Here is a 24,761-nt window from a genome sequence, read left to right on the forward strand (position 1 = left end):
GATCTCGCAAGAAGGTGTTAACACCAACACACCCGTGATGTGCCAATCTCCCACTCTAGGCAGAGTAGTTTGCTACTGCCTCCTCATTTGTATAATGAAGCAGAAATGCATAAAGAATTGTAAAAAGTACTTACAGAAATAAATAAGTGGCAGCGAGTGGCAATAAGATATTATATTATATATAATCGTATTATATAAGATATACATAATAAGAAATAAAATAATTAAATTAATGCTTAAAACTATTTTTTAAAATAATTTTAGTGTATTTAATGGCATAATAATTTTATTTAATGAGTCATTCATTTATTTCTAATTTATTTTAGATTTTGGCAGTTTGGGTCCTCCATAGAAAGCCACTTAAAATCTGCTGCATCCCGCCGATCTTGGTAGCAACTGCGGTGGAAAGCAGCAAACTGAATTTTTTAATTGGACCATTTATAGAGGCGGTGGTATGATGGCAGGTGATTGGCCAGAACCGCTCCTCCTGCGTTCTAGACGGTTCTAGACCGTTGAGTGGAAATTTAGTTGAGGAGGCGCGGCCGCTCCCACCTCACTGACAGCGGGGACAGACGACCTGACGGACCGAGAGTCACTCAGGGTGAAAAGCCAGCCTGCAGTATTAAAAAAAAAAAAAAACCCAGCGCTAACGATAAGCTGATTAAACAACATATTCTGAATTTAACGGAGGTGAGTATATATATATATATGCGAATAACGTGTTGAGTAACTTTTCAGACAGGTTTTATAAGAATTAAAGGAATGTAGCCAGTTAACGTTAAATCCGTTAGTCATTCGATAACGTCATTAGTGTCAACGGCTGCTTAGTTTACGTTACAAAAAAATAAAGCAACAGTTTAAGCTAGCTAACATTTTTGCTGTCGGTATCCATTCAAATAAAGCTGCATCTCGTGATTTACGCCAACTTCTCTTAATGATGACTAATTAATGCCGTAAGCTAACTTTTTATGTTTTATTTTGTAACGTCGCTGCGCTGCACGAGAAGGCGAACCCTGTATTGTTATTTTGTATAACATAAAAAGTTAACGTTAGATAGAGGCCGTGGCTAACAACAGGTATGAGCTGATGCTGGTTCCTCTCTGCAACATCAGACTGCGACTTGCACTGGAGAATTTATTTATTTTTAGGGGGTGGGGGGGGTTTGCAAAGTTGCTAATGTGCGTCCAAGTGACGCCTTATCTGCAGGATATGTTGCACAACGCCTTGCAATTTGTGTACAAGTTACAAGGAAGTGAAGGGAATAAGTCCAGAAAGTTCTCAGCCTCCAGAGGTTACACGCCCTCCTGCAGCGTTACTGAGGCTGCTGGTGACAGCTAACGTTCAGCTAATGGTCCAACATGTTGTGCAAAAAAACTAAAAGAACAACCCCCTTCAGCCTGACACCAAATTACTATTTACAACCTTTAACAATATTAGGGAAACTACTGCAGTAACAACAGGTTGGGTTGTATCAGTCAGTCTGTTTCTCATTAGCTTTTGTAATGTAAATGAAGATATTATATTCTTCATATTTCTGATTTGACTGACATACTGGTTTGATGAGCATCACCCGTTTTTTTTTTTTTTCCTGTCAGAAAAAATATTATTTTCATTATTGACTAACCAATTAATCATTTAGACTATAAGTTGTCATAAAATAGTTCAGAGCTCTAATTGTTGCAGCAGTGCACCAACAGTTGTAGTATTTTTTTGCTTGGAAAATTATTTTAAGATTTAATTGATTATCAAAATAGCTGAATTAATTTCTGATTGACTAATATATGAATATTTGTTTCAGCCCTATTTTTCTTCCTGAATCCTAAAACCCTTTCAGTCATCAGAGCACATCTCCACATTTTTACCCTGTCATGTACACTCCCCTGCAATAACCCTAATGCTCCACCAGAGGAGCCCACCCCCCAGTATGAGAGCCACTGCTTCAGAAGTAATGACCTCCCATGTGGCTTAACATTTGACTAACATTACAGCATATTGATGACCTGCTACTGTAGCAACAGTAAACATGGGGGCCAAGGCATTACTGCGTACTGAGTCATCTTAGTAACTTTGTTGTTGAGTGAAACAGGATCTTTATTTCATCAGCTCATTTTCCAGCTGATATATGGTTTTACTGAGCAAGTGATCTAGATAATTCATGAACCCAGCCTCTGAAACAATACAAACTGTATTTAATATAAATTATATTTAATAAAATAGCTCCAAGAAATGTCCCAGAGTTTACATATTCTAGTATATTTGTTTTTTGTTTCAAACCCAAATATAGGAATACAGTGATACAGGCTGGCTACAGTAAACCTGCTCCTTAGATAAATGCCCTCTCCTCCCTGTTGCCTGTTGCTGCCATAATAAAAGCAGCCGTTGCTAAGCTGTCAAATGTGGGAGGCTTGAAAACAGGTGCTCTGGACTTTCACTTCACTGACAGTTTGTTTCCACTTGTGTTTGAGTTGCTCAGTCTCTGATAATAGCCTCATTACCCCATCCTACAAATGTACATCCTGGTAGCCACCTGCAGTGTTTAACTCAAGTTGTTCATCTGTCACATACCCAGATTTTGTTATCTAGTGCCAGTATGTGATTAACAGCTCATCATTTTTATATTCTCAGGAACCATGTCCAAGGGACCAGCAGTCGGCATTGATCTGGGCACTACCTACTCCTGCGTAGGAGTGTTTCAACATGGCAAAGTTGAAATCATTGCCAATGACCAAGGAAACAGGACCACGCCCAGTTATGTTGCCTTCACTGACACAGAGAGGCTGATTGGGGATGCAGCCAAGAATCAGGTGGCTCTGAACCCCAACAACACAGTATTCGGTATGAAACATTTTTTAAGTATGATCAGTTAAGTTTGATGTTTTTTGATTACTTACTGTAACTTTTATTGTCCTTCAGATGCAAAGCGCCTCATTGGACGTCGGTTCGATGATAGCGTTGTCCAGTCGGACATGAAACACTGGCCATTTACAGTCATTAATGATGCTTCACGCCCCAAAGTTAAAGTGGAGTACAAGGGCGAGACCAAGACCTTCTACCCAGAGGAGATCTCCTCCATGGTGCTAATCAAAATGAAGGAGATTGCAGAGGCGTACCTTGGGAAGGTACACCTGTGTCCTTTTTTTGTTTTACAAAAATAATTTGTGTGTATTTGTTTACAGAAGGGGATATTTGTAACACACAATCTCACAAGTGTATTTTTATTTTCCTAGTCCAAAGTTTCTATGGTTCTACTATATTAATATAATGTTAATGTAAATAGGCTAGAGATCTTTGCGCTCTAATTTGATATGATAAAAACTGTACCTTTAATGTTGAGAAAGCCATTAATGTTTCATTAACTGCTGTAATATTTCCTTCTTCCAGACTGTAACAAATGCTGTAGTGACTGTGCCTGCCTACTTCAATGACTCTCAGCGCCAGGCCACCAAAGATGCAGGGACCATTTCTGGGCTGAATGTCCTTCGTATCATCAATGAACCGACTGCTGCTGCTATTGCCTATGGTCTGGACAAAAAGGTAAAATAATTGTTTAGGCTACAACATACAGTTTTTAGTTTTAAGGCATTTTGACAGTCTCACTTGAAATTTTAAGGTTTTTCCTTTGTTACAGTTTTATGTTTATTCTGGGTCTTTAAGTGTAATGTACTGCAGACTTTTAATGTGAGGTTTTTCAAAAAGTGCCTGCTGTAAGTGAATTAAATACAGTCAAATTACAGGTTGGATCTGAAAGAAACGTCCTCATCTTTGACCTTGGCGGTGGCACGTTTGACGTCTCCATCTTGACTATTGAAGATGGCATCTTTGAGGTCAAGTCCACAGCAGGCGACACACACTTGGGTGGAGAAGACTTCGATAACCGCATGGTCAACCACTTCATCTCCGAGTTCAAACGCAAGTACAAGAAAGACATCAGCGACAACAAGAGGGCTGTGCGTCGCTTGCGCACAGCGTGTGAGAGGGCCAAGCGCACTTTGTCATCCAGCACCCAGGCCAGCATCGAAATCGATTCTCTGTACGAGGGAATCGATTTCTACACCTCAATCACAAGGGCCCGCTTTGAGGAGCTGAATGCAGACTTATTCCGAGGAACCCTGGAGCCTGTGGAGAAGGCCCTCCGTGACGCCAAGATGGACAAGGCTCAAATCAATGACATTGTCTTGGTGGGAGGTTCCACTCGTATTCCGAAGATCCAGAAGCTCCTTCAGGACTTTTTCAATGGGAAAGACCTCAATAAGAGCATTAACCCTGATGAAGCAGTGGCCTATGGTGCAGGTATAACCCTGTTCTCTCTATAAACATAGCAGTGTACTAAAAAAACATCCTGACAAAGAAACTGAATAAGAAATGATCAATTACAAATGTAAAAGTCCACCTGTTTGTCCTGCAGCTGTGCAGGCAGCCATCCTGTCAGGCGACAAATCGGAGAATGTGCAGGACCTGCTGCTGCTGGATGTGACCCCCCTGTCTCTGGGCATCGAGACTGCTGGAGGAGTCATGACTGTTCTCATCAAGAGGAACACCACCATCCCCACGAAGCAGACCCAGACTTTTACCACTTACTCAGACAATCAGCCTGGTGTTCTCATTCAGGTATGACCACCATCTTTGAAAGGAACACTTAATTGTTTTAGAGAATTTCCAATAAATCATTTATTAATGGACTGCTCTGACATTATATCTACAGGTGTTTGAGGGTGAAAGGGCCATGACCAAAGACAACAACCTTCTGGGGAAATTTGAGCTGGTTGGGATTCCCCCTGCCCCCCGCGGGGTTCCTCAGATTGAGGTGACCTTTGATATCGACGCTAATGGCATCATGAATGTGTCTGCAGTCGACAAGAGCACTGGGAAGGAGAACAAGATCACAATCACCAACGACAAAGGTAACCTGAAGAAGAACTTCACCACTGTATTTTAATTGTGAAATGAATAAAGTGAAAGTGACGTACAGTACTCAGGCTTGTTTTCCTTTGAAATACAATCCATCAGGTCGCTTGAGCAAGGAGGAAATTGAGCGTATGGTCCAGGAAGCGGACAAGTACAAGGCTGAGGATGATGTGCAGAGAGAGAAGGTGACTGCCAAGAACGGCCTAGAGTCTTACGCCTTCAATATGAAGTCCACTGTGGAAGATGAGAAGCTGAAGGGCAAGATCAGCGACGAGGACAAACAGAAGATTACGGACAAGTGTAACGAGGTCATCAGCTGGCTGGATAAAAACCAGGTATGAAATAGAAGGGTAGTCTACTTCTGAGGTTTTACACATTACGCAACACAAGTGTTAATATAATTGTTGGGCTGGCATCAGATTGATACTTTGATACTTAAATTCTAATATGTCTTCCTCCCTTTTCTCAGTCTGCAGAAAAAGATGAGTTTGAACATCAGCAGAAGGAGTTGGAGAAGGTGTGTAACCCCATCATGACCAAGCTGTACCAGAGTGCTGGGGGAGTGCCCGGTGGGATGCCAGGTGGAATGCCAGGGGGCTTCCCCGGAGCTGGTGGGGCTCCTGGAGGAGGAGCGTCCTCCGGCCCCACCATCGAGGAGGTCGACTAAACTAGAGCAGACTTGCATGAGCTTGTTATCTTTTGAGGTTGGTGTGAGGGGTGATCACAGTCATAATATCACAGTTATCAAAATGGTTATACTCATAACTATTAACCAGGATTGTTTTGGGATTGTTTTCATCATTTTGTATGCCAGGCTTAAGGCAGCACTTCCACTGTGGCTTTTTCTGGTGGGCGGTCTTTTCAGGCCACTGTTGCTTTCAGGTGAACCAGTTAATGTTTGCATTGCCATGGTGTGTTTTTCTTTCTGAGTTGGTCATGTGGCTGAAAGGGTTGATTTTGCAAAATGAGACGAAATAAAAGATTGTTTTGAGTTTGGACTCATCGCCCATGTACTCTGATTGAAACAGATAACATCACACCTTATTCTAATATTGAGTGTAGGTGTTACAGTATATATAATATATATATAATATCACATCATCTTTTCAGAAAGGACACAAATATTTAATACCTCCTTTGAGTGGTTTGTATGATGTTGAGTGCAGGTCTTTTCTTAAGTGGCTTGTTGTTGGTAGTACACCAAGAAATCAAACAGGTGTATCAATCAGATAGCTATAACATTGTAACTACACACTCCGCTGATGGTGAATACTTTATGGTAATACAGACTTAAATCACACAGACATTTTACCCTCCAATAAAAAATGTTTATTACTTTGTCATTGTGATGTGATTTTAAACTGACATTCATTTGCTGATCCCAAATACAGTGAGCTGTATCAGCTCTCATACTTGTGTCCTCCACTTCTATACTGTGTTTAATTTGTATTTAAATAAGATACAGAGACAATACAGACAACAGTGTTTTCTTTCATTTATTTTGCTTATTCATCAATATTTATGTTAACAGGAAATGGAAAGCTCATTGGGGTGTTGATTGGGTCCTCTTGGCCGTATATTATGGACCAGTGCTTGTGTGAATGTGTGTGTTGATGTCTTTTGCAGGTTAGCGTGAGTTAGAGTTTCTTGGGCATTCATGCATTCTGTAGGCACACATGTAGAAGATACCTAGAAGACAATAATCACATTATTAGGATTACAAACATGAGAATGATCCACAACAATGTGTCTTTACTGGTTAATGTGGTAGGATGCATACCTGAGAAGAATGTGAGCACCACTGCCACCCAGCCCATTATATAGGACCAGGAAAATCGCCAGCTGCCATAGCGTTTACCATAGTAGTTCACTGTCACTCCTGTGTACACAGCCATAGCCAGCAACACAAAGAAGCCTGCACAAGAATAGAAATCATTTGGGTTAACTGATGAATGTCTTCACTACATCCGAGAGGCTTGCATGTATCTACTGAGGCTGAGGAGCTTACAGGAGATGAAGAAAAGGATGCCGGCTGCAAATGTCTTGTCAAATCCGTCAAAGGAGGAGTAGTGGATGAAGGCCATGACGCCGATCACAATGCCGATGAAACAAGCCAGCAGGGAAAGAATCATGAAGGCCCGGGTGGCATCCCAGTACGCTGTGGGGGGGAGAGAAGACGGGGAAAATCTTAAAAACTGGGAGACCAGACTTATATGTACGTCCAGTAGTAAATGAAGAATCATTTAAGTCTTTTTTAGTTTTATGCAGCCAACTCGACTCAACCCAACTCTGTAATGTATACAGTAGGTGTGTTTCATTTTCACAGCTCGTCCTGCTTTTCTCCAGCTCAAGCTTGCCTTCTAGTGTTTGGCCATGGATTTGCACCTGATTTGATGAATTAAAAGGACAGATGACTGAAAATAAAACCTGTTTTTACCTAAACTATATACAATGAGTGGTGAAAACTATTCCTGAAAAGTCCCAAAAAATAACCTGCACACTTTCCTAAGCAGAAATCTTCTAATACAGCAACTATACAAAAAAGAAACATCTGGGTTTTTTTTTTAAAGATTTCTTGATTTACATGACAGTAACAATTTCCATCTTCTTTGCACATGAATCTCAGCCATATTTTACCCCATCCATGCCCCAGAGGGAAGGAACCCCCAGTGTTGATCAGGGTTAGTGGGCGAGGTCACGCACTGATTGTCAGCAGACTAATAAATATAAATGAGGATCTGCTTGTGGAAGACACCAAGAGCGAGTCTTACCAATGCTGTCTGTGTGTGTCATGCATTTCCCCGGCACACAGTACCGCCACAGGCCCTGGTGCATGTAATTGCTGGAGTGACGGTACTGCATCCAGTAGTCAGTTGCCGTGGAGACAATGAGGAGTATGTTCCCGACTCCGGCACAGAACAACCCACCTCCCATGAAGCTGTACATCCTGCCAAAAAAAAAAAAACACTGACTGACACACAGAGAAAACAGAGCAGGTCAGGGCCTCGCCACATCTGGCCCCTGTTATACCAATTATAGCAGGCACTTCCTGTTACAGGGCATGGAGAGACAGATATGAATAAAACAATATCTAAATGCATTCAGCAGGATGCCACAAATGTTATGCCAGAGCTAGACAGATCTGATTATAGAAACATTACTCATTAGACAGTAACACTGAGAGGAAACTTACAAGCTTGACAAGCAGCGAACTCAGTCTGACAAGTCATTAACCTGTAACACTTCCACACTGAGAGGTGGGTCCATCTTTAAAAACACATGTTGTGCCGGCAAGCATTTTTCAAATCCAAACACATGTATTTTCAATTCTTATTAAGACCACCAGGTTTCCAAAGATACCAAACATGTACTGCTGAACTATGAGGAAAAGTTTATAAAATGATGCAAAAGAATAGCTAGAATATTATTTTTTTCTCGATTTGATTCAATGCTGCATCCATAAAAACATGGCTTCTTGGGTTTCAGTAATTCATAAATATTTGGATTTCCCCTAATTTTGAAGCTACTTAAAAGGACATTTATTTTGGAAAGTTCAATTGCAGCAATGAAGAAAGAGAACTCTGAAATACAAAATATTTCCACACATGGTTTGATATGAATGACCTACCTTTTATCTTTTTTTTCCTGCAGAAAAAGTCAGAGATTCCAATATTTCGGGTTGCCAAAGCACAGAGGAGCCCAATATTGCCCAGGGTGGCAGGAAAGTTTTGTTTGTGCGTAGGAAACCAAGCGAACAAACGGGCTGATGGAACAATGGAGCGTGCTGAGCCACAACCAATCACAGGGGATGAGTTTTGTGTTTTAGGGAATCTGCTGAAAATACAAAACTGTTAAAGCGCTGTGCACATCTCAGTAATACTGATGACACAGGGTTTTTTATTCAAAATGCTGCACAACCACACACAGTAAACTCATGGCCTGCAATAGGCTCACCCACAGCCATTGCTGGAAAAGTGTGTTTAACAGATTATTTTAAGCGGTAAAAATTTAAAAACTGAATCATTTGGAATTATGTTTGAGTTGATGTGTTTTTGACTAAATCCTTTTTGACTACTATGCTGAAGGAAACATTATTTTCATTAAACATCAGATTATTTCTGCCTTTAAATATAATTCTCTGTCCTGCCTCTTGAACACAAATTATTAAAATTCAAATTGTGAAATGCTCTAATTTACATAAAATCAATTCAGCTTTTTTTTTTTCCAGGCATGTGGAAGAAATGATGAAGAAAATACAGCAACTGCTCTCACTGCACATCCCTCATAATAACAAACTGAAGAGTAATTCATTAATATTACATTTAGTCTCATATTTTCTAGGTCCTGGCATTTATTCGGCACACACCCCGGAGGAATTGATCTAATAATTACACATGATTATAAAAAAACAAAAACAAAAAACAAACAAATGTAACAGTGTACTTGGGAATAAATTCACAAGACAAGATGTTAAGTTGGCAGAACAGAGCACGATGAGCTGGCAGGTGGGCGGCTAAGTCGTGAATTTGTCCAGTTTGGGTGAAGTCTTTTCAATAATTGTGATTTGTCTTTGTTGCGCGTCTTGTAGAGAGATAAGGAGTTGAAAGAGAGAATTATGGTTAAGTAATTAGTATTTTATTTGCTCGCTTGATGGTGTAACTGGTGTAGCACACTGTATATGAAGAGGCGTTGCTGTGGAAAGAATCAGGGAGGAACGGTTGAAGAGTTTTTAAATCAGGGACGTGATCAGAATCATAAATAAGGCCAGGCCTCACCTGATTTAAGAGCAGAGTTACTCCAAAAAAGCCCGGCATTTTTCATTTCAAGCTTTTCTATTTTACTTTAAAACCACCGTGGACCAGGCGACTTCATTGGTCGAACATGTTGACACATACAAGCAATTTGATCCCAGTTCTTAGTATCCTCAGTGTGCTTAAACACAGTCTATGGGGTGGCAAGACACGAACAATCACATATATCAATATATTCTTGAAAAAGCCCCTAAATTACGATATTTGAACTCAACAACATTACACAGTTGTGGCTCATTTGTAAAGCATTAATAGAAATATATAATGGTGGCATTAGAAATCAATAGATTGTTTTGTATCCAAATCTTCATACATTTTTCTAAACACAGGTATTCTTTCCATTAAACTTAAGCTTATGACTTAGTCCAAAATATGGCCATAACAGATAATTAAATTATGTTAATTTCTGTTTTCTAACTCCTTATTTTTTGTTTTGAGTGTTAAAACCGCATTTGACATCAAACTTCGGAGGCAGTTTGGGTGGCACTTTTTATGGGATGGCAGCCCTGTGCCAAGCCTCTAGATCCACCTCTGATACAACTAAAGAAATATAAACAAACTTTAACATTATATGTACGGTATGTACAGATATTATGTACAATTAGGCTGCTGTCAGAGGCCTAAACCATAAGATAGACCTTCAGCTATCAACTAGCTCTATAATACCTGTTATATATCCTTTAATTACATAAGAAATTTTATCAATTATGTTGAGGTTCTTATTGAGAGCATTGGGTGTTGAAATGTGTTCAATAGGCCATTTTGCAAAAAAAAAAGTAAATACTTAAGACAGAAAAGAGGTCAGGTCTGTCCTTTTTGTGGAGTATCTCTACTCTTCTAAATTCTTCTAAATATCAGTAGATCTCTTGGTGATTTATATTCTATTTCACAGAAAGTTCAGTGTCAATTACTGATGACCAACAAAATCCAGTGCAGGGACTTTGCATTACAGTTACCCTGAATGTCCCAGTTCTGACCACTAGATGGGGCCTTGTAACAAACAAAGGCTGAATCATTAGTTGGATTTTCTCTCATATGATCACATTTTAGGAATCTCAATCTTGAATCTCTCTTCACTGATGATTATGTTTTTTTTTACATGCTCAGTCAGACAGTGATGGCTTTTTGTGTCTGCTTCCTTTACTCTAAATCATTTTCTATCTTCAGTCATCATTCAGTCCCGTATTCCATGCAGAATGTTTTATTCAGTTCCTGCTTCCTTTAAATTGAGGCTTAAAACATTTTCTATTTGCCACTGCGTTTTATTAAATTATAAAGATATATTCTCTTGTTCATTACGTTTAAGGTTATTTTATTTTTCTCTCTATTTCTCCATTTTCATCTTGTCTTTTTATCTTGCATTCTGTTTCTTTTCTTATTGTATGCCTCTTTATGTCCCATGTAAAGCACTTTGAATTATGTTGTTGTCAAAAAAATGTACAACCAACTTGCCTTGCCTTAATTATTATTGATCCCATATACAGGGTCATACAGATGAACACCTGTAGAGCCGATGCAACAGCTTACTTAAAAGGTCCACTGTGTAGGATTTAGTGACATCTAGTGGTGTTTCAACCCCTTTGCCTCACACTCCAAGCCCTAAAGGTCCAGTGTGTAACATTTAGAAGGTTATATTGGCAGAAATGGAATATAATATTTATGGGTGTATTTTCATCAGTCACCTGAAAATAAGAATATTTTTTGTTACCTTATAATTAGTTGTTTTTAGGCCTCTAGATGTGGCCTTTTACGTTTTTTGTTTCGCTGCCACCATAGTTTGAGTGAGCTACGTGCAGTTGGTTGCTATCTGTAATTTCACGGCTAGATGCCACTAAATCCTGCACACTGGTCCTTTAAGTGAAGAGGAACTTTAACTGTGCAGCAGAACACTGTGATAATAAAACATTGTATGTTGTATGTTTCAGCACCTCACAAACTAAAGGACTTATTTCACTTTCTTTAAGAACTCTTTGTTATAAACAGTTATAACATGAACATAATATGTAATTATCTTTTTTTGTGGGTAAATGACATATTACATCAATTATTTAAAATAACTTTATATGTCTTAAAACGTGTCTGGAATGGATGTTTAAAGTAAACAAAAACAGTTAAAATACACTGATTTAAGAGAATAGGTTCCTATAGCAGAGGGGAAAAAATCTTATTGTTGACCCAGTTGAATACATTTGTTGACAAATGTGAAGTGGCTTCAGTAACAGAGTGTAGCTGGACGAGCTGAGCCATCTATGCGGGAGGGGTTGTGTAAACCACAGAGACCCTAATCCATGCCACAGGCCTAAAAGCATAAAATTGTAGAACCCTTCTAAATTGCATAACCCCTTCAAATTGCATCGGATTACCATTATCCTCATAGCCTGGTGGGACCCAGTGGGTATACGCCAAAGGCAGTGTCCAACTCACTTTCCACATCATCCAACTGCCTTCCTGCCAAAATACTGTAGTACTAAAATCTAAAAAGATCTGCACACAAGAGGCAGATGAAGGTGCAGACGTGAAGAAAGCCTCTTTATATCCCATCTCTGACATATTTCAGGAGTGGTACAGCAAGATGAAGGTCTCATTAAGCCCTATTCACAAACATGTCTTTTCACAACACTGCAATCTGAAGAAGGCATCAAACCTTATACAATATCTTGTATCAGAGTAGTCATTTTCTGGGAACATGAGATAACAGACTCAGAGTTCATTCAGACATCAGGGACATTTGGCTCTGATGGAAGAATTTGAGCTCATTCCCACCTCCTTTTATTTATTTTTTTTACCTCTTTCTCTCTGTCGTCTCTCTATATGCTGGAAAGGCATCTGATACATTTAATTTAAAAAAATATATTTTGTTCACTTTGCCCAAACGGTCAAATACAAGAATTATTTCAAAATATCTCCAAAATAGTATTTTCCATTACAAATAAAATATATTAATATATAAGAGTAAGAGGCTGTACTTAGCATGGTATTAGGATCAGCTGTAGTTTGTGCTGGATGCTAATGTCAGCAGGCTAACAATGATTACAATGACATTTCCGCATGCTGATGTTTAGCGGGTATAATGTTTACCACGTTCCATCTTAATTTTGTGTTTTATTGTGCTAATTAGCACCACACACAAAGTACAGCTGGGGCTGATGAGAATGTTTGGTAATTAATGTAATGAACAAATCATTCCAGAGCCCAAGAATGGGGGAATGTAGCCTATTTGTGCGCTTGATTTAGTAATTATTGATTAATAATTCAAATTAATCATTTATGAGCTCAATGTAGCCTAATTTATCACCTTCATGTGGTAAGCTTGTCTTAAGTTTCGTATTACTTAAGCTTCACTCTCATTATGAATGACTTGAATTTAATATTGTTTTATTTTTGGACTGAGATACATGTTTTGGTTGTTCACAGCAATGATGTGTGTTCTCTTTAAGACCCCTCGATGTATTTTAGGCTAATGGACTGTTCAGCTGTAAAAACTTTGATTATACTGCAGATGCACTGAAAATTAATTTGAGAATACAATTTATTCAATGGTGCGCACAAATTGCGCAAAGAGTTTTTTTTTTTTGACACCTCCAGATCTCCATAGATCATAAACGTGTGTACAAAATTACAAAAGTTTACAACCTTGATGATGGCATTAGTTATAGAGACAGAGCACATGCAAGGGGAAAACAATACATCGCTCTCCATTGACTTGTATTGCATGAAGGTGTCCTGTCACATCTGGCAGCAAGCAAACCCCAGCCTAAAAGCTGCTGTGTTTGTATGTTTTTAAGCCACCCATCCAAAAAACTGAGCCAAAAGTGGATACAGACATGAGGCATCAGCAATAAAAACTGTGAGGGGAAAACTGTGGGACCCTGACACTCAGTATGTCTAGTTTGTAGCAAAAATTTTAAAAATGATTTCGAACTGTAGAGGCTGAATCTAACTAAGTTATGCGAGGCCTGGTTTTGATCTCTGTTACCTTACATGATTATCTTACCTAGTGATTTGATCAAATGGTCGTAGTATTTCACTTCTGGCCATTGAGTGGGATCATTTCTCCAAGAAAAGCAAAGTAAGGAGAAGGGACACTGAGACAGACAGATATACTTTTCCTGTTTGGTAGACAAAGGGTGCTAAAATAATCCTCTGTCATGCTGAAATCTAATGTTTTGAGCTAGCTACTGGCATTCTGTTGGTGTTTCAGCCCTTGGTTTCATATTATGGTGCTGATTGTTTTACCCTCCGGTGGGCATGATGATGTGTTGCACGATCTCTCTATGTCGTCTTTGTCAGGGGAAGGGGAATATATTAAATGATAATAAAGCAAGAACAGAAAATATTCATTTGTGTGCACCAAATATTAATTTGAGAAAACAAGTCTCTATTGTAGTTCGGGGCATGAATGTCTGTACCAAATTTCATGACAATCCATTCAGCAACTTTTGAGATATTACAGACCAACATGGCCATACAAAGAGATATGTAACAATTCATGAACCCACCCCAACCATTTTTTTGTGCCTAAACCTAACCAAACCTTAATTTGTGAAACATTCCTTAATCTCTACTAATTGAAATGTTAAAAATATAAACTCTGTAGGCGGACAGTACAAATAAAGTGGAACCTTTCCTTCCGTAATATTCAGTATTATTTAAACACACACACTGTGGCACTTTTGTAATAAATGTTTTATTGGTCAGTTTAAAAATCTTGACAGAACTAACACACTGGTGATCTACAGGGATACCACAGTACACAGTCACACAGAGATGAGAGATAAAAACAGTAACACACACAAACACTACACACATGCACTGACACACACACACACACACACACACACACACACTCACACATCCGCATATGATGGTTTATTAACACATTTTCTGCTTCATGTCTTCTCCAGTCTTCTGAAACAAACAAACACACACACACACACACACACACACACACGCCATCATAGTTTCATGTTCAGGAGTAAACAGAAGATACATTCATTAATCTGCTGTACAATAATGTAGTAGTTACATTTACTTCCCTTTGCCTAAAAATACAGTATTTTTTTAAACCCCAGATCCATTTTAGTAATATATCTGATCACATCTTTTAAAAAATTGAAAATATGTCTATATACATGGAGAAAGGGTGAAGCAAATCACATTAAATAAAGATTAAAATCATCAAGATAAAAGAAAAAATGTTTGTGAAAAGGCAGATGGCTAGCCTTGACGCTTTCCCTTTAGTCTTCAGTTTTTCAACATGGCAACAGATTGATGGTTTCGCAAAGACAGGATATCATGGAGGAAAGAGGAGGATGTCATATCGTGTAATCGGCGTCTGTCTACATGAGGTTCTGGAAAAAATAAATAAAAATAGGGACGGTGAGAGAGAGGATCATTTAAACACCAGTTACATACAGAACCATGGAGGCTGTTACACAGAATAGAGTCTGACAGTGGCTGAATAGTTTAAGGTCAATACCAATATCAATATTTTAGGTATGTATTTTTCTATCCCCCCCCCCAATTCATAAATACATAGCACGAGCAAACAGCGTATAAAGGCGCCTTTGATTTTATTATTTCTGACAAGGACATTTTATCAATGAAAAATAAACGTCAAGTTCTTTCCTCTTCTCTGGTGGACAATCTATCAGTTCCTTTCCATCCACCTATTTTTATACGCATTTTCTTTTGCGAGTGGAAAAATAAGGCAAAATATTGCAAAGAAAGAAGATGTTTGTGCTCTTGGAGGAAGTGGAAAAATAAAATTAAAAAAATAAATCAGAATGTAAATGAAGCATAATCGCTTCTATCCTTCTTCAAATTAACACATATAAGAAACATAAATGTCATTTTTTCATCACGTTGTCATCATATGGTTTTACAGGCACTGTCATCTCAAAAAAGGGGTGCTTCTTCTGCGATGGTTTAATTGAAATATTATTAGTGCACCAACTGTTCTCCTGATGCACCCAACTCCTGTCTTTACATTACGGTAGTGAGTGAAAATGCACAATAATTCACATTTTCTTTTTCCCATTTTATGAAAATTCTGTTCATATTTGTGCTACATTTGGATGGAAACTTGACTTATGTAATGGTTGTGTTCTGCAATCCCCAGTTAATTATCAGCTGACATATATATTACAAACAGTATGCCAAAACCAATATACACAACAGCAAAACTGATGATATTGGCAGTGCCAACATATACTGTAATTCAGGTTCTAATGTACTTGCCAAATCATTCTGCTTCTTGCAGCTGAGAAAATAAATAAAGGTATAGTGACAAATATTATCTCAAAAAGAGGTGCCAAACCATCATTTCCAAATTAGCTTTTAAATTGAATCATAACTGAACATGCTGAGCACACGATGAGTAGCCCAAAAAAGTATTATTAATGTTACACTAGCCTTCATGATATCAAGCTCGTTACAGTTTCCAAACCCTTATTCAAGTCCATGCACATTTACCAACAAGAAAAGTTAGGGGGGAGTTCCGCATAGAAACAAATGGAAACTCAGCCTTTAGTTGAGTCACTATGTAAGATAACAACTTTTGTCAACAGCAAAATTCTTTCCATCCGCTGTCTCAAGAAATCTGACAAGCAGCTCAAACCGCCCTTTGAGTTTACTGTTGAACTGGCTGTGACCCACACTTTTGCAGACACAATGTGTGTTCAGCAGTTCTTACTGTAAGTCTAGACATACCTCATCTCTCCTCCGACTGGTGGTGGAGGGTCGTGAAAACACTCCTCCACCCAGAGACCCGTAGTCTGACATCTGGACGTTGGGCAGGAAGCTGGACTGTCCATATGGGATTACATTCTCATCTGCGGATGACAAACAAATCACTCACTAAGTTACAGCTGTATTTATATAGGTTAAGCCCTAAGTGATGCAACAAACTGAAAATAGACCCCCTGCTACTAAAAGCAGAGCTGCTACTACGAGATAATAAGTGTGTATGCACTCGTGGCAGTTGTTTCTAAGCTCAAAGGGGATTTGTATGAAGCATCAAGATAATATTAATACACATCTATTTGTGTTCCAGCTGTTGGAGAAAAATGGCTGCGGGGATAAAAACTGTTCTTTTATCTATTGTTGAGAGATACAGAATGATGCTACAGAGGTGAGTATCACACATTGTACTTACCCTGTGATGTCCACTTTGTAGGTCCTCTCCTTTGAGGTGAGAAATGTTCTCCCCTCTTCTGAACAGTAGGTGAGTCGCCCCCCTCTTTTCTTTCACTGTCTGTTCGGCTGCGGCTCAAAACATCAGCCAAGAGCTGCAGGGAGTCATCTGTAGGGGGAGGGGCTGGTGGAGGGGGAAGTTCTGCATATGATTGATCAACGGTGATTAATAAACTACAGACAGAAATGCTCCTTTAAAGGAATAGTTTGATATTTTGGAAAATATTCTCTTTCTTGCCAAGAGTTTCTTGCCTTTGCCTTAAATATGAAGCTCCAAACTGCAGTCAATTAGCTTAGCTTAGTATACAGACTGGAAACATAGGGATAAAGCTAGCGTGTCATATCTCATTTCTTTAATCCATATAAAAAAAGACACTGTGTAAAAATCACAATTGACTGTTTTACAGGGGTTAAAATGTGCCAAACTATTTCTTGCCCATGACATGTTGCCAGGCAACCAGTGCAGACTCCAGGACGTGACTGGTCCCGGCCAATAAAGAGTCACATAACACCCCGTAAAAACTCTCTGCAAGAAAGCCCATAAGCGTATTTCCCAAAATGTCAAACCTTTCCGTTAATAGTCTTTGAAATTATTTGACCAGAAAAATGCAAATTTAATTCCTAATCATCTTCACACATCTCTGTGAGGTTGTTAGAGGGGGTCTGCAGCCACGCCAGCAGCTCTGTTGTGCTGTACTTTGGCACAGTGGCGCTTTGAGCTAAATGTTAACATCAGCATGCTAAAATGCTCACAATGACAATGGCGAACATGCTGATGGTGAGCAGGTATAATGTTTACCAAGTTAATCATCTTGGCTTAGCCTAAGAGTGTTAGCATGCTAACATTTGCCAATTAGCACTCACCACAAAGTACCGGCGCAGCCTGATGAGTTTTTCAGGTATTTGGACAGAAATCAAATTATTGGACAAATTGGGATTATGACCTGATGATGACCCCAGGTGACAAATTCATTTTAATTAAGAGTTTATTGCAATTCAGCCTGTGGGTGTCATGAATGTTGTACCAAATTTAAATGCAATCTATCCAATAATAGTTGAGATATTTAAGTCTATGGACCAAAATGGACTATCATACCAACAGTAGAAGTGTTTCATACCTGCTTGGTTGTGTAGCTCTCGCCTGAGTTGTCCATCCTTGGGTGTCCTTTTCTTACTCCTGGATCTGTGCGCCTGGGCTGCGGGGCTCGACTCGGCAGCAGGAGCCACAGATTGTCCTGACAAGAAAGCACACTGATGTCATCCTCAAGAAACTTAGAATAAACTAAGGAACACTAAGCTGCACTTTGAATAAATGCAACATGATTTCCATGTACAAATACTTTCTGTTAGGTAACATAAAATAAATTATACATGACAATGTGTGGTTGTGCGCTGCCTCTTGGGAAGTCATTTCCAAAGATATGAGGCATTAAACTGAATTGGAACTGACCTTTGCCGAGGCTTTCCCCTTTGAAATCTTCTGCCCATTGACGGGTGTGGTACACCTCACCACCGGCTTCCCGAGCCTTGGTATTGGTAAACAGATCTGGGTTGGACTGAGAGACCTGTGAGCCTGACTGGTGACGGGTCAAGAGGTCAAAGTGCTGCAGCCGTGGACTCTCACCGGGCTTGTGTGTTTCTCGCTGGGGGGAAGACCTCAGTGTTGCTGTCAAGGACTGCTCGTCTGGTTTGGAGGGCAGGCTGGAGAGCTCCTCCCTGGAAGTGTCCATCAGGTAGGTCCTGGCAGGCAGCGGAGGACACCAGTCGTCATCGTCCTCCTCAGAGCTAGAGGATGGACAATGAATAACAGCAGCATGAGTGTGTGCCTCAGAGGGAAACACGGAGCATGTGACACACTTATATATAATAAATGTAAGTAAAACAACAGCAGGGCTCTGTGAAGCTGCACCAGCAGTGCTTTGAGCTTAATGCTAATGTTTACCACACCTGCAAACATTTAGGTTTCAAAATACAGGAGGTTTTCATGGTGGGGGAAGGGTTCAGTCCAACTCTGCTTAAATCTGCAGGTGTATTTAGAATTTTTTAGGTGGGACGGCGTCCTGCTCTGACATTTTAACAACAGATAACATTTGAGAAAGCTGGCCCGTCCCTGCATGACCCTTGAATCGGGTTGTGGGTTACCAGGTTGCAGTGACAGATGGGTTGAATCGTAGCGTGTGGATTGTGTTTCATAGATGACCGACCATGCAAATTACAGGAGTTTCCCGGGAGAAAGTACAAAACGATTACCTTAAGAAACCTGGGAAAAATGGGAACGTTGGCAAGTACGATGTTTATCATGGATAACATGTTAGTGTAGCATCTTAGCATGCTAACGCTTGTTAATTAACACTAAATTCAAAAGTACAGCTGAACGATGAGTAATTGACTAGTTAAGGGATTACCAGAGTTATTACAAATGGGGGATGGGAAATTATACTGCACTCCATCTAAAAGTTGAAGTCTTGAAAAGATGTTAACATATTCACATTATCAGTACTTATTATAAACATTCAATACACTTCTGTCAGTCATATACTGTAGCATAAACTTACTTCAATCACTATACATTGTCATATTTTTGTATCATTGTATCATAATGAACATACTTAGACTCTTTATTTATATTTAAGTATTTTCTATTTTTGCTTTTATTTTATATATGTATACCGATATATACATTTCTGTTTTTATTTCTAGATATAACGTTAGATTTTTCTATATAATTATTATTTCTATTTTTTAATGTCGTGTGAGCACCTTGAGCAGCTGTAATGAACAAATTTCCCCGGGGATCAATAAAGTATCTCTAATTCTGATTCTGACTATCCATAGAGAATTACCACTAACATGGCTAAAAATAATAAATATAAAAAAAAAACAATGTAGTACATATGAGTAAGGGAATGAAGACAGAGTTAGAGGGAACGAGACCCACCTCCATGATTTGTGTTGTCACTCCAGCGCCGTCAGGGCTAATTTAATGATGGAGTTGTCATTCAAAATGGAAAGTACTAATCTAGACTGTCAGATGGCGGCTAATGTCATTATAAAAGACACGGCACAGTCAGAACAGCCTTCCGATCCCACCCCGTTATGTCCGCAATCTTATCTGTCACAACTAGTTACAGGAGACGACCCACTCTGTAACCCCAAAGCACAATCTACTCACTGCCTGCAGACACAACTGTTGTTAATTTGAAAACTCCCCAAACTCCAAACTTTACTCAAGTTTTTGTTTGACAGTCTTGGCAGAGTTACAGGGCAGGTTTTGATATCCATCTGCCTTAATTCTTTCTGTCATGTAGGTGAAGTCAGTGGCCTTGATGCTAATAATAAACGGACTGAGTGAACATTAGACAGCACGAAAAGCAATGAGGAATAAAGGGTCTTCATTTAAAATATTGCAGATTTCTAAGTCTCACCTGTGTTGCTCCTCTTCTTTGTCTGTCTTTGTGTGACCTCTGTCTTTGTTGGCAGGAAGAGGCAGCGACAAAACGTCCACCCAGGTGAGAGGAGCTGATTTGAATGAGGACCCAGTGGACCTCTGCTTTACCAGTTTGTCTATAAAGACAAAACACAACATGTCATATAGTTTAAAAGGTGTAATCGGCGTGTTTTTATTATCTACACCATCTGACCCTGAGGATGAAACCGCCGGTGCTGTTTGAAATCACTGAACAAGCTCAGCTAAACACAGGCTTTTAAAACCCTCCTCTCCCCTTCCTCTGCGTATGAGTGCCTGAAGGACGTTTCTTTGTGTTGACCAGTTTTTTCACATTCAAGAGCATCCTAAGGTTCGCCCTAGAATTACGGAATGTGAAACTAAATGAGAACTTGGTCTCCTTTTTCTTTTACGGTCTTAGTTTCTGTACGTTTCCATTCAAATCTTAAGGCGAGGTTATGAGTAAATAGCAGGCAGAAGTAGTAGGCCAAGAGCTGTACGTGATCCATAAAAAGACAAAGAAAGCAAGAAAACATAAAGACATACCATACATGAATGAATAAAATGAAATGCGAAAAATTCCCACATGGCAAAGACTTGCGTCAGTGACTAATGCCATGCAAATGCAAGTAAAAGATTATATTATTAAAGAAGCATCACTATTCTTTTGTTACTGTTACATTATAGCATACATTATTTTAAATTAATAAGTCTAATATATATCCATATTTATTGTACAACATGCACTACAAAAAAATGCACAGGTGGAAGAATGAGAGTCAACCCTACGTTTGCTTGATTTTTATTTGAGATAGCAATGTTTGAAAGTTTACACAACGTCCTTAATAATGTTCGGCAGGCATAAAAACTGAATCAGCATGCATCAAACACAGTTTCAGTCAACAGAAAAACACATTGTTGGAAATCATTGTGCTAGGTGTACTAGACTGCAGGTAACCATGGCAACAATACTAAAGCTTCATGCTACATTATACGGTAACTTTGTGGTTTAAAATGAGTATAAAGTTGAACTATGGATAAAAAAACAAACACAGCTTATATATGTGCTCTGTAAAGTCGCCATTATATTACAAACTCACACTGTATGAGATCAGGTGAGATGTAATCACATTTCTTTCCTGTTTTCCGAAATTAAAATGGATTAAAGAGGCGGAAAGCACTCACCGTTGCTTTTCTTGGTATACTGGAGTTTTGCATATTCAGAGCCAGATTGACCAGACTGGATGGTCCACTGGTCCAGGTCCTGCTCCAGACCCACAAGGCCACTGTTCGACAGTATTGGATTGCTGCTGTATGGGTCTGGACCCTGGTTGTAGGACGTGCTGGAGTAGGTGTCGTAGTACGCCAGCAGGTCATCCTCAGCTGCTGTGTTGATGGTGCTGTAGATGGGACTGTCGTTGGACGCCGTGCTGCGTTTCTCCGACTGGTTCGGATAGTTGATGATACCAACTGCTGAACAGAAAGTGATTATGTTACATTACCAAATACAATTATCTATTCAATATTCTAATAAGAGTAATTTTCACTTACTGTTACTATAAAATCTGTCTGAGTCCAGTTTGCCAGAGCAGCAGTTGACAGAGTCTTTGCTGTTATGAGTGAGGTTTGGTGTGGGCCAAGAGTCAGCTAGCCAAGGGTAGTTGCCCATGTTTGATCCTAACAAGCCAGGCCTGGAATAGAGGGTTGAGATTATATCAACAGGTTTTTCTTTACATAAAATAAACAGTTGTCTGAATCAAATCATAATCTTCAGTTTACCCTCCATTGATGATTCCCGATCCCTCACTGTGAGCAAAGCCAACTGCAAGAAGAAAAAGCTCTTAGTTATGAATCTTGTTTTACTGCAGAAAATATTTTGTCTTAAAAGGACCAGTGTGTAGGGTTTAGTGAAATCTAGACAACAACAACGCTAGCATCTGTATTTGACGGTCTGGGCTGGGAAGTGTGTAAGAGAAACTACGGTGGCTGCAAAGCACACAAAAAAAGCAACCGCCACCATCTACAGCCAGTGTTTGGTTTGTCCATTCTGGGCTACTGTAGAAACCATGGAGGTTCACCATGACTCCACGGAAGGCAACCTGTGACGTCTGTAGATAAAAACGGCTCACTCTATGGTAATGAAAACATGCTGATTCCTATATTCAGGTGATTATACAATAACGAAAACATACCTTTGAATACTATATTCATTTTCTGCTAATAGATCTTCAAATAGAATAAGTTTTACACACTGGACCTTTAAGACTGATTCACTGGTTCAATGCATTTTGAACTAATTTATTCCCCAATCCAAGTAAACAGTTTGTCATAAACAGGGTTAAAGAGTGCATATTTTAATGGATATTTAATGGAAAATACACTGTTGACCTACATAAACTAAGAGGTGCACAGCAGATCTATTTATAAAATGCAAATGTCATTTGATCAACTGATGAACCTACGTCTGCTGCTGTATGTAGAGTCTACAACCTCTAAATGAACAAGATGATAATTGAACCAAAACTAAAACATGAATAAATACAATGTTTTGTCATTAGTCTAGCAGGAATATTAAATATTTATGGACAATCAAATGTTTTACTTAAAGCTTTAGGCTCCATTGAGTATTTATGATCTACAACAAAAATTTCTCAAAGTCAGAAAACAACTCACAACAACACAATGTGTTTATGTGCTCATGTGCCGAAGGGTATGTTCTAAAATAAACCACATGTAGTGGTTACTGTTTACATGTGTTTCACTGTGTCTTCACTGTTTTCCTTTATTACTGCCTTGAAAACAGCCAAGTGGGGATAAATACATTTTAATTAACTGAATATGCAGGGAAAATGCATGTGTCGCTTCACTAAAATAAAAACTAAAATTGCAAACATTCATCACCGCTGGAAATATCCTCAGCGGTCTATTAAGAACATTGTCACTGTCACTTAATGAAAATATAATCAGATCTTTCTTTACAACAACTGAAGCCTTTTTCTTCTCTCTGACATCTCCTTTTCATGAACATTTTATTCATTATATATATATATATATATATATATATATATATAATGTGACAAAGTGCATGTCAGGGTGTATGAAAATCCTGTCAATGTAACTTTTTCTGCTTTTTACAGTTAATTCTTTAAGGAGCAATCTTCCGGACATAAAAACATCCAAATGTGCTAAAAAATTTGACATTCTGGAAACACGACCTCAGAATATATGTGATATTTTCCAGTTAATACTTTGAACACCCAGCACCTGTCACAATGCAAAAAAAGATCAGATAGAAAAGTCAAAACTTCTCCCACTTACCTGCTGGTGTGTATGCGAAGGATGTGGTATAGTGTCCCAGCTGTTTCCTCCTGCGGTGACGGCAGTACAGCCAGCCACTGAAGCCCATTAGCACCAACCACGCTGCCACGCCCAGTCCTGCGATGAAGGCCGGCTGCCGGACAACACTTGTGATCTGCTCTGATATGCTGAGGTTACCGCCTTTCGTCACAGGCGTTAAAGTCTTGTCAATCGGGAGAGCTGAAAGAAAAGCAGTAACAGTTTAACACAAGGCAGAGGGCTGTTAGCATCTTTAATGTGATATCCTATCCTTATCCTGTATGATTTAGATGATATAATAACAATCTAGAGACAGTTTAAAGAAACAGGTTGGGGAAAGATTGGCACCACTCTCATGTCTGCCAGTAGATTGTTAGCTTAGTTTAACATAAAGCCTGGAAAGAGCTGGAAACAGCTAGTCTGGCTCTGTCCAAAGACAACAAAAGCCCTAAACTCACTAATGAACACATAAGAGGCCGTTTGTTTGATCCATACAAAAACTGAAGTGTAAAAATGACACTTTGTGGTTTTATTGGTGGCATAAATCTACAGAGTAACGTTTTTACGATTTGGTTTTTGCATAAATGAAGCAAACAAGATATATCTTGTTAATTGCTGAGCTTCAGAGCTGCTGGTATTGATTTTGTTACCTTTGGACAGCAGGCTAGCTGTTTCCAGGCTTTATGCTGAGCTAAGTTAACCGGCTGCTGGCCTCAGCTTCATTTTTACTGTACAGACATGACAGCTGGTATCAATCTTCTTACAAAATGTCTAACTTGTGTAAACAAAAAATAACTATTCCTCCCCAAAAAATGCCGCATAAGGGAAAACCAGAATGCTGTCAGCCACCAAATGTTATTCAGTATCCCTTCTAAACATGTACTAACCCACGTATGTGAAACAGTGTTAATAAACTTTCAATAATCACTACACGGTTTACCTTTTCATACTTAAAACACAAGTGCTGGTGATGCCTCTGTTGTGAAGTCACATCACACAACACAATCAACCTTTCACATACAGTTTACTGCGGTAAACATGCTGAGAGTGCATCTTGCCATATTCCTCTA

The 24,761-nt window shown here is 39.1% G+C and overlaps 3 protein-coding genes across 8 annotated transcripts in view; 1 reads left to right on the forward strand and 2 right to left on the reverse strand.

Annotated features, from left to right (window-relative positions):
- The first annotated feature begins 526 nt into the window (after positions 1–526).
- Positions 527–5,663, forward strand: hspa8b (heat shock protein family A (Hsp70) member 8b). Its single transcript, XM_051396983.1, has 9 exons — positions 527–690; positions 2,626–2,835; positions 2,914–3,119; positions 3,382–3,534; positions 3,735–4,290; positions 4,406–4,608; positions 4,703–4,901; positions 5,008–5,240; positions 5,375–5,663. Exons 2-9 carry the CDS (start codon positions 2,631–2,633, stop codon positions 5,570–5,572), a joined length of 1,953 nt encoding a protein of 650 aa, XP_051252943.1. The 5' UTR covers positions 527–690; positions 2,626–2,630; the 3' UTR covers positions 5,573–5,663.
- Positions 5,664–6,495: 832 nt separating this feature from the next.
- lim2.3 (lens intrinsic membrane protein 2.3) lies at positions 6,496–8,697 on the reverse strand. Of its 2 annotated transcripts, none has more exons than XM_051396993.1 (5): positions 8,534–8,697; positions 7,677–7,876; positions 6,914–7,063; positions 6,686–6,820; positions 6,496–6,594 (listed from the first exon to the last, which is right to left on the reverse strand). In XM_051396993.1, the coding sequence occupies exons 2-5, from the start codon at positions 7,849–7,851 to the stop codon at positions 6,533–6,535; spliced, it is 522 nt and encodes a 173-aa protein (XP_051252953.1). In that variant the 5' UTR covers positions 7,852–7,876; positions 8,534–8,697; the 3' UTR covers positions 6,496–6,532. The 2 variants fall into 2 exon arrangements, with proteins under 2 accessions (XP_051252953.1, XP_051252952.1); XM_051396992.1 differs by having other exon boundaries at positions 7,677–7,852; positions 8,534–8,693.
- Positions 8,698–14,384: 5,687 nt separating this feature from the next.
- zgc:77784 (uncharacterized protein LOC402947 homolog) overlaps positions 14,385–24,761 on the reverse strand; it is a 52,355-nt gene continuing 41,978 nt past the window's right edge. For 2 of the 5 annotated variants that reach the window (XM_051398741.1, XM_051398739.1), the window contains 10 exons: positions 23,674–23,892; positions 22,135–22,177; positions 21,907–22,046; positions 21,541–21,825; positions 20,336–20,474; positions 18,361–18,695; positions 18,029–18,145; positions 16,873–17,052; positions 16,428–16,549; positions 14,385–15,067 (listed from right to left, as the gene is read on the reverse strand). In XM_051398741.1, the coding sequence (XP_051254701.1) occupies positions 15,056–15,067; positions 16,428–16,549; positions 16,873–17,052; positions 18,029–18,145; positions 18,361–18,695; positions 20,336–20,474; positions 21,541–21,825; positions 21,907–22,046; positions 22,135–22,177; positions 23,674–23,892 (1,592 nt within the window). In that variant the 3' untranslated portion in view covers positions 14,385–15,055. Of the gene's footprint in view, positions 15,068–16,427; positions 16,550–16,872; positions 17,053–18,028; positions 18,146–18,360; positions 18,696–20,335; positions 20,475–21,540; positions 21,829–21,906; positions 22,047–22,134; positions 22,178–23,673; positions 23,893–24,761 lie in introns of all 5 variants that reach the window. The other 3 variants (XM_051398740.1, XM_051398738.1, XM_051398742.1) reach the window with 2 other exon arrangements.

Source organism: Dicentrarchus labrax, unplaced genomic scaffold (genome assembly GCF_905237075.1).
Source record: "Dicentrarchus labrax unplaced genomic scaffold, dlabrax2021, whole genome shotgun sequence".
NCBI lineage: Eukaryota > Metazoa > Chordata > Actinopteri > Moronidae > Dicentrarchus > Dicentrarchus labrax.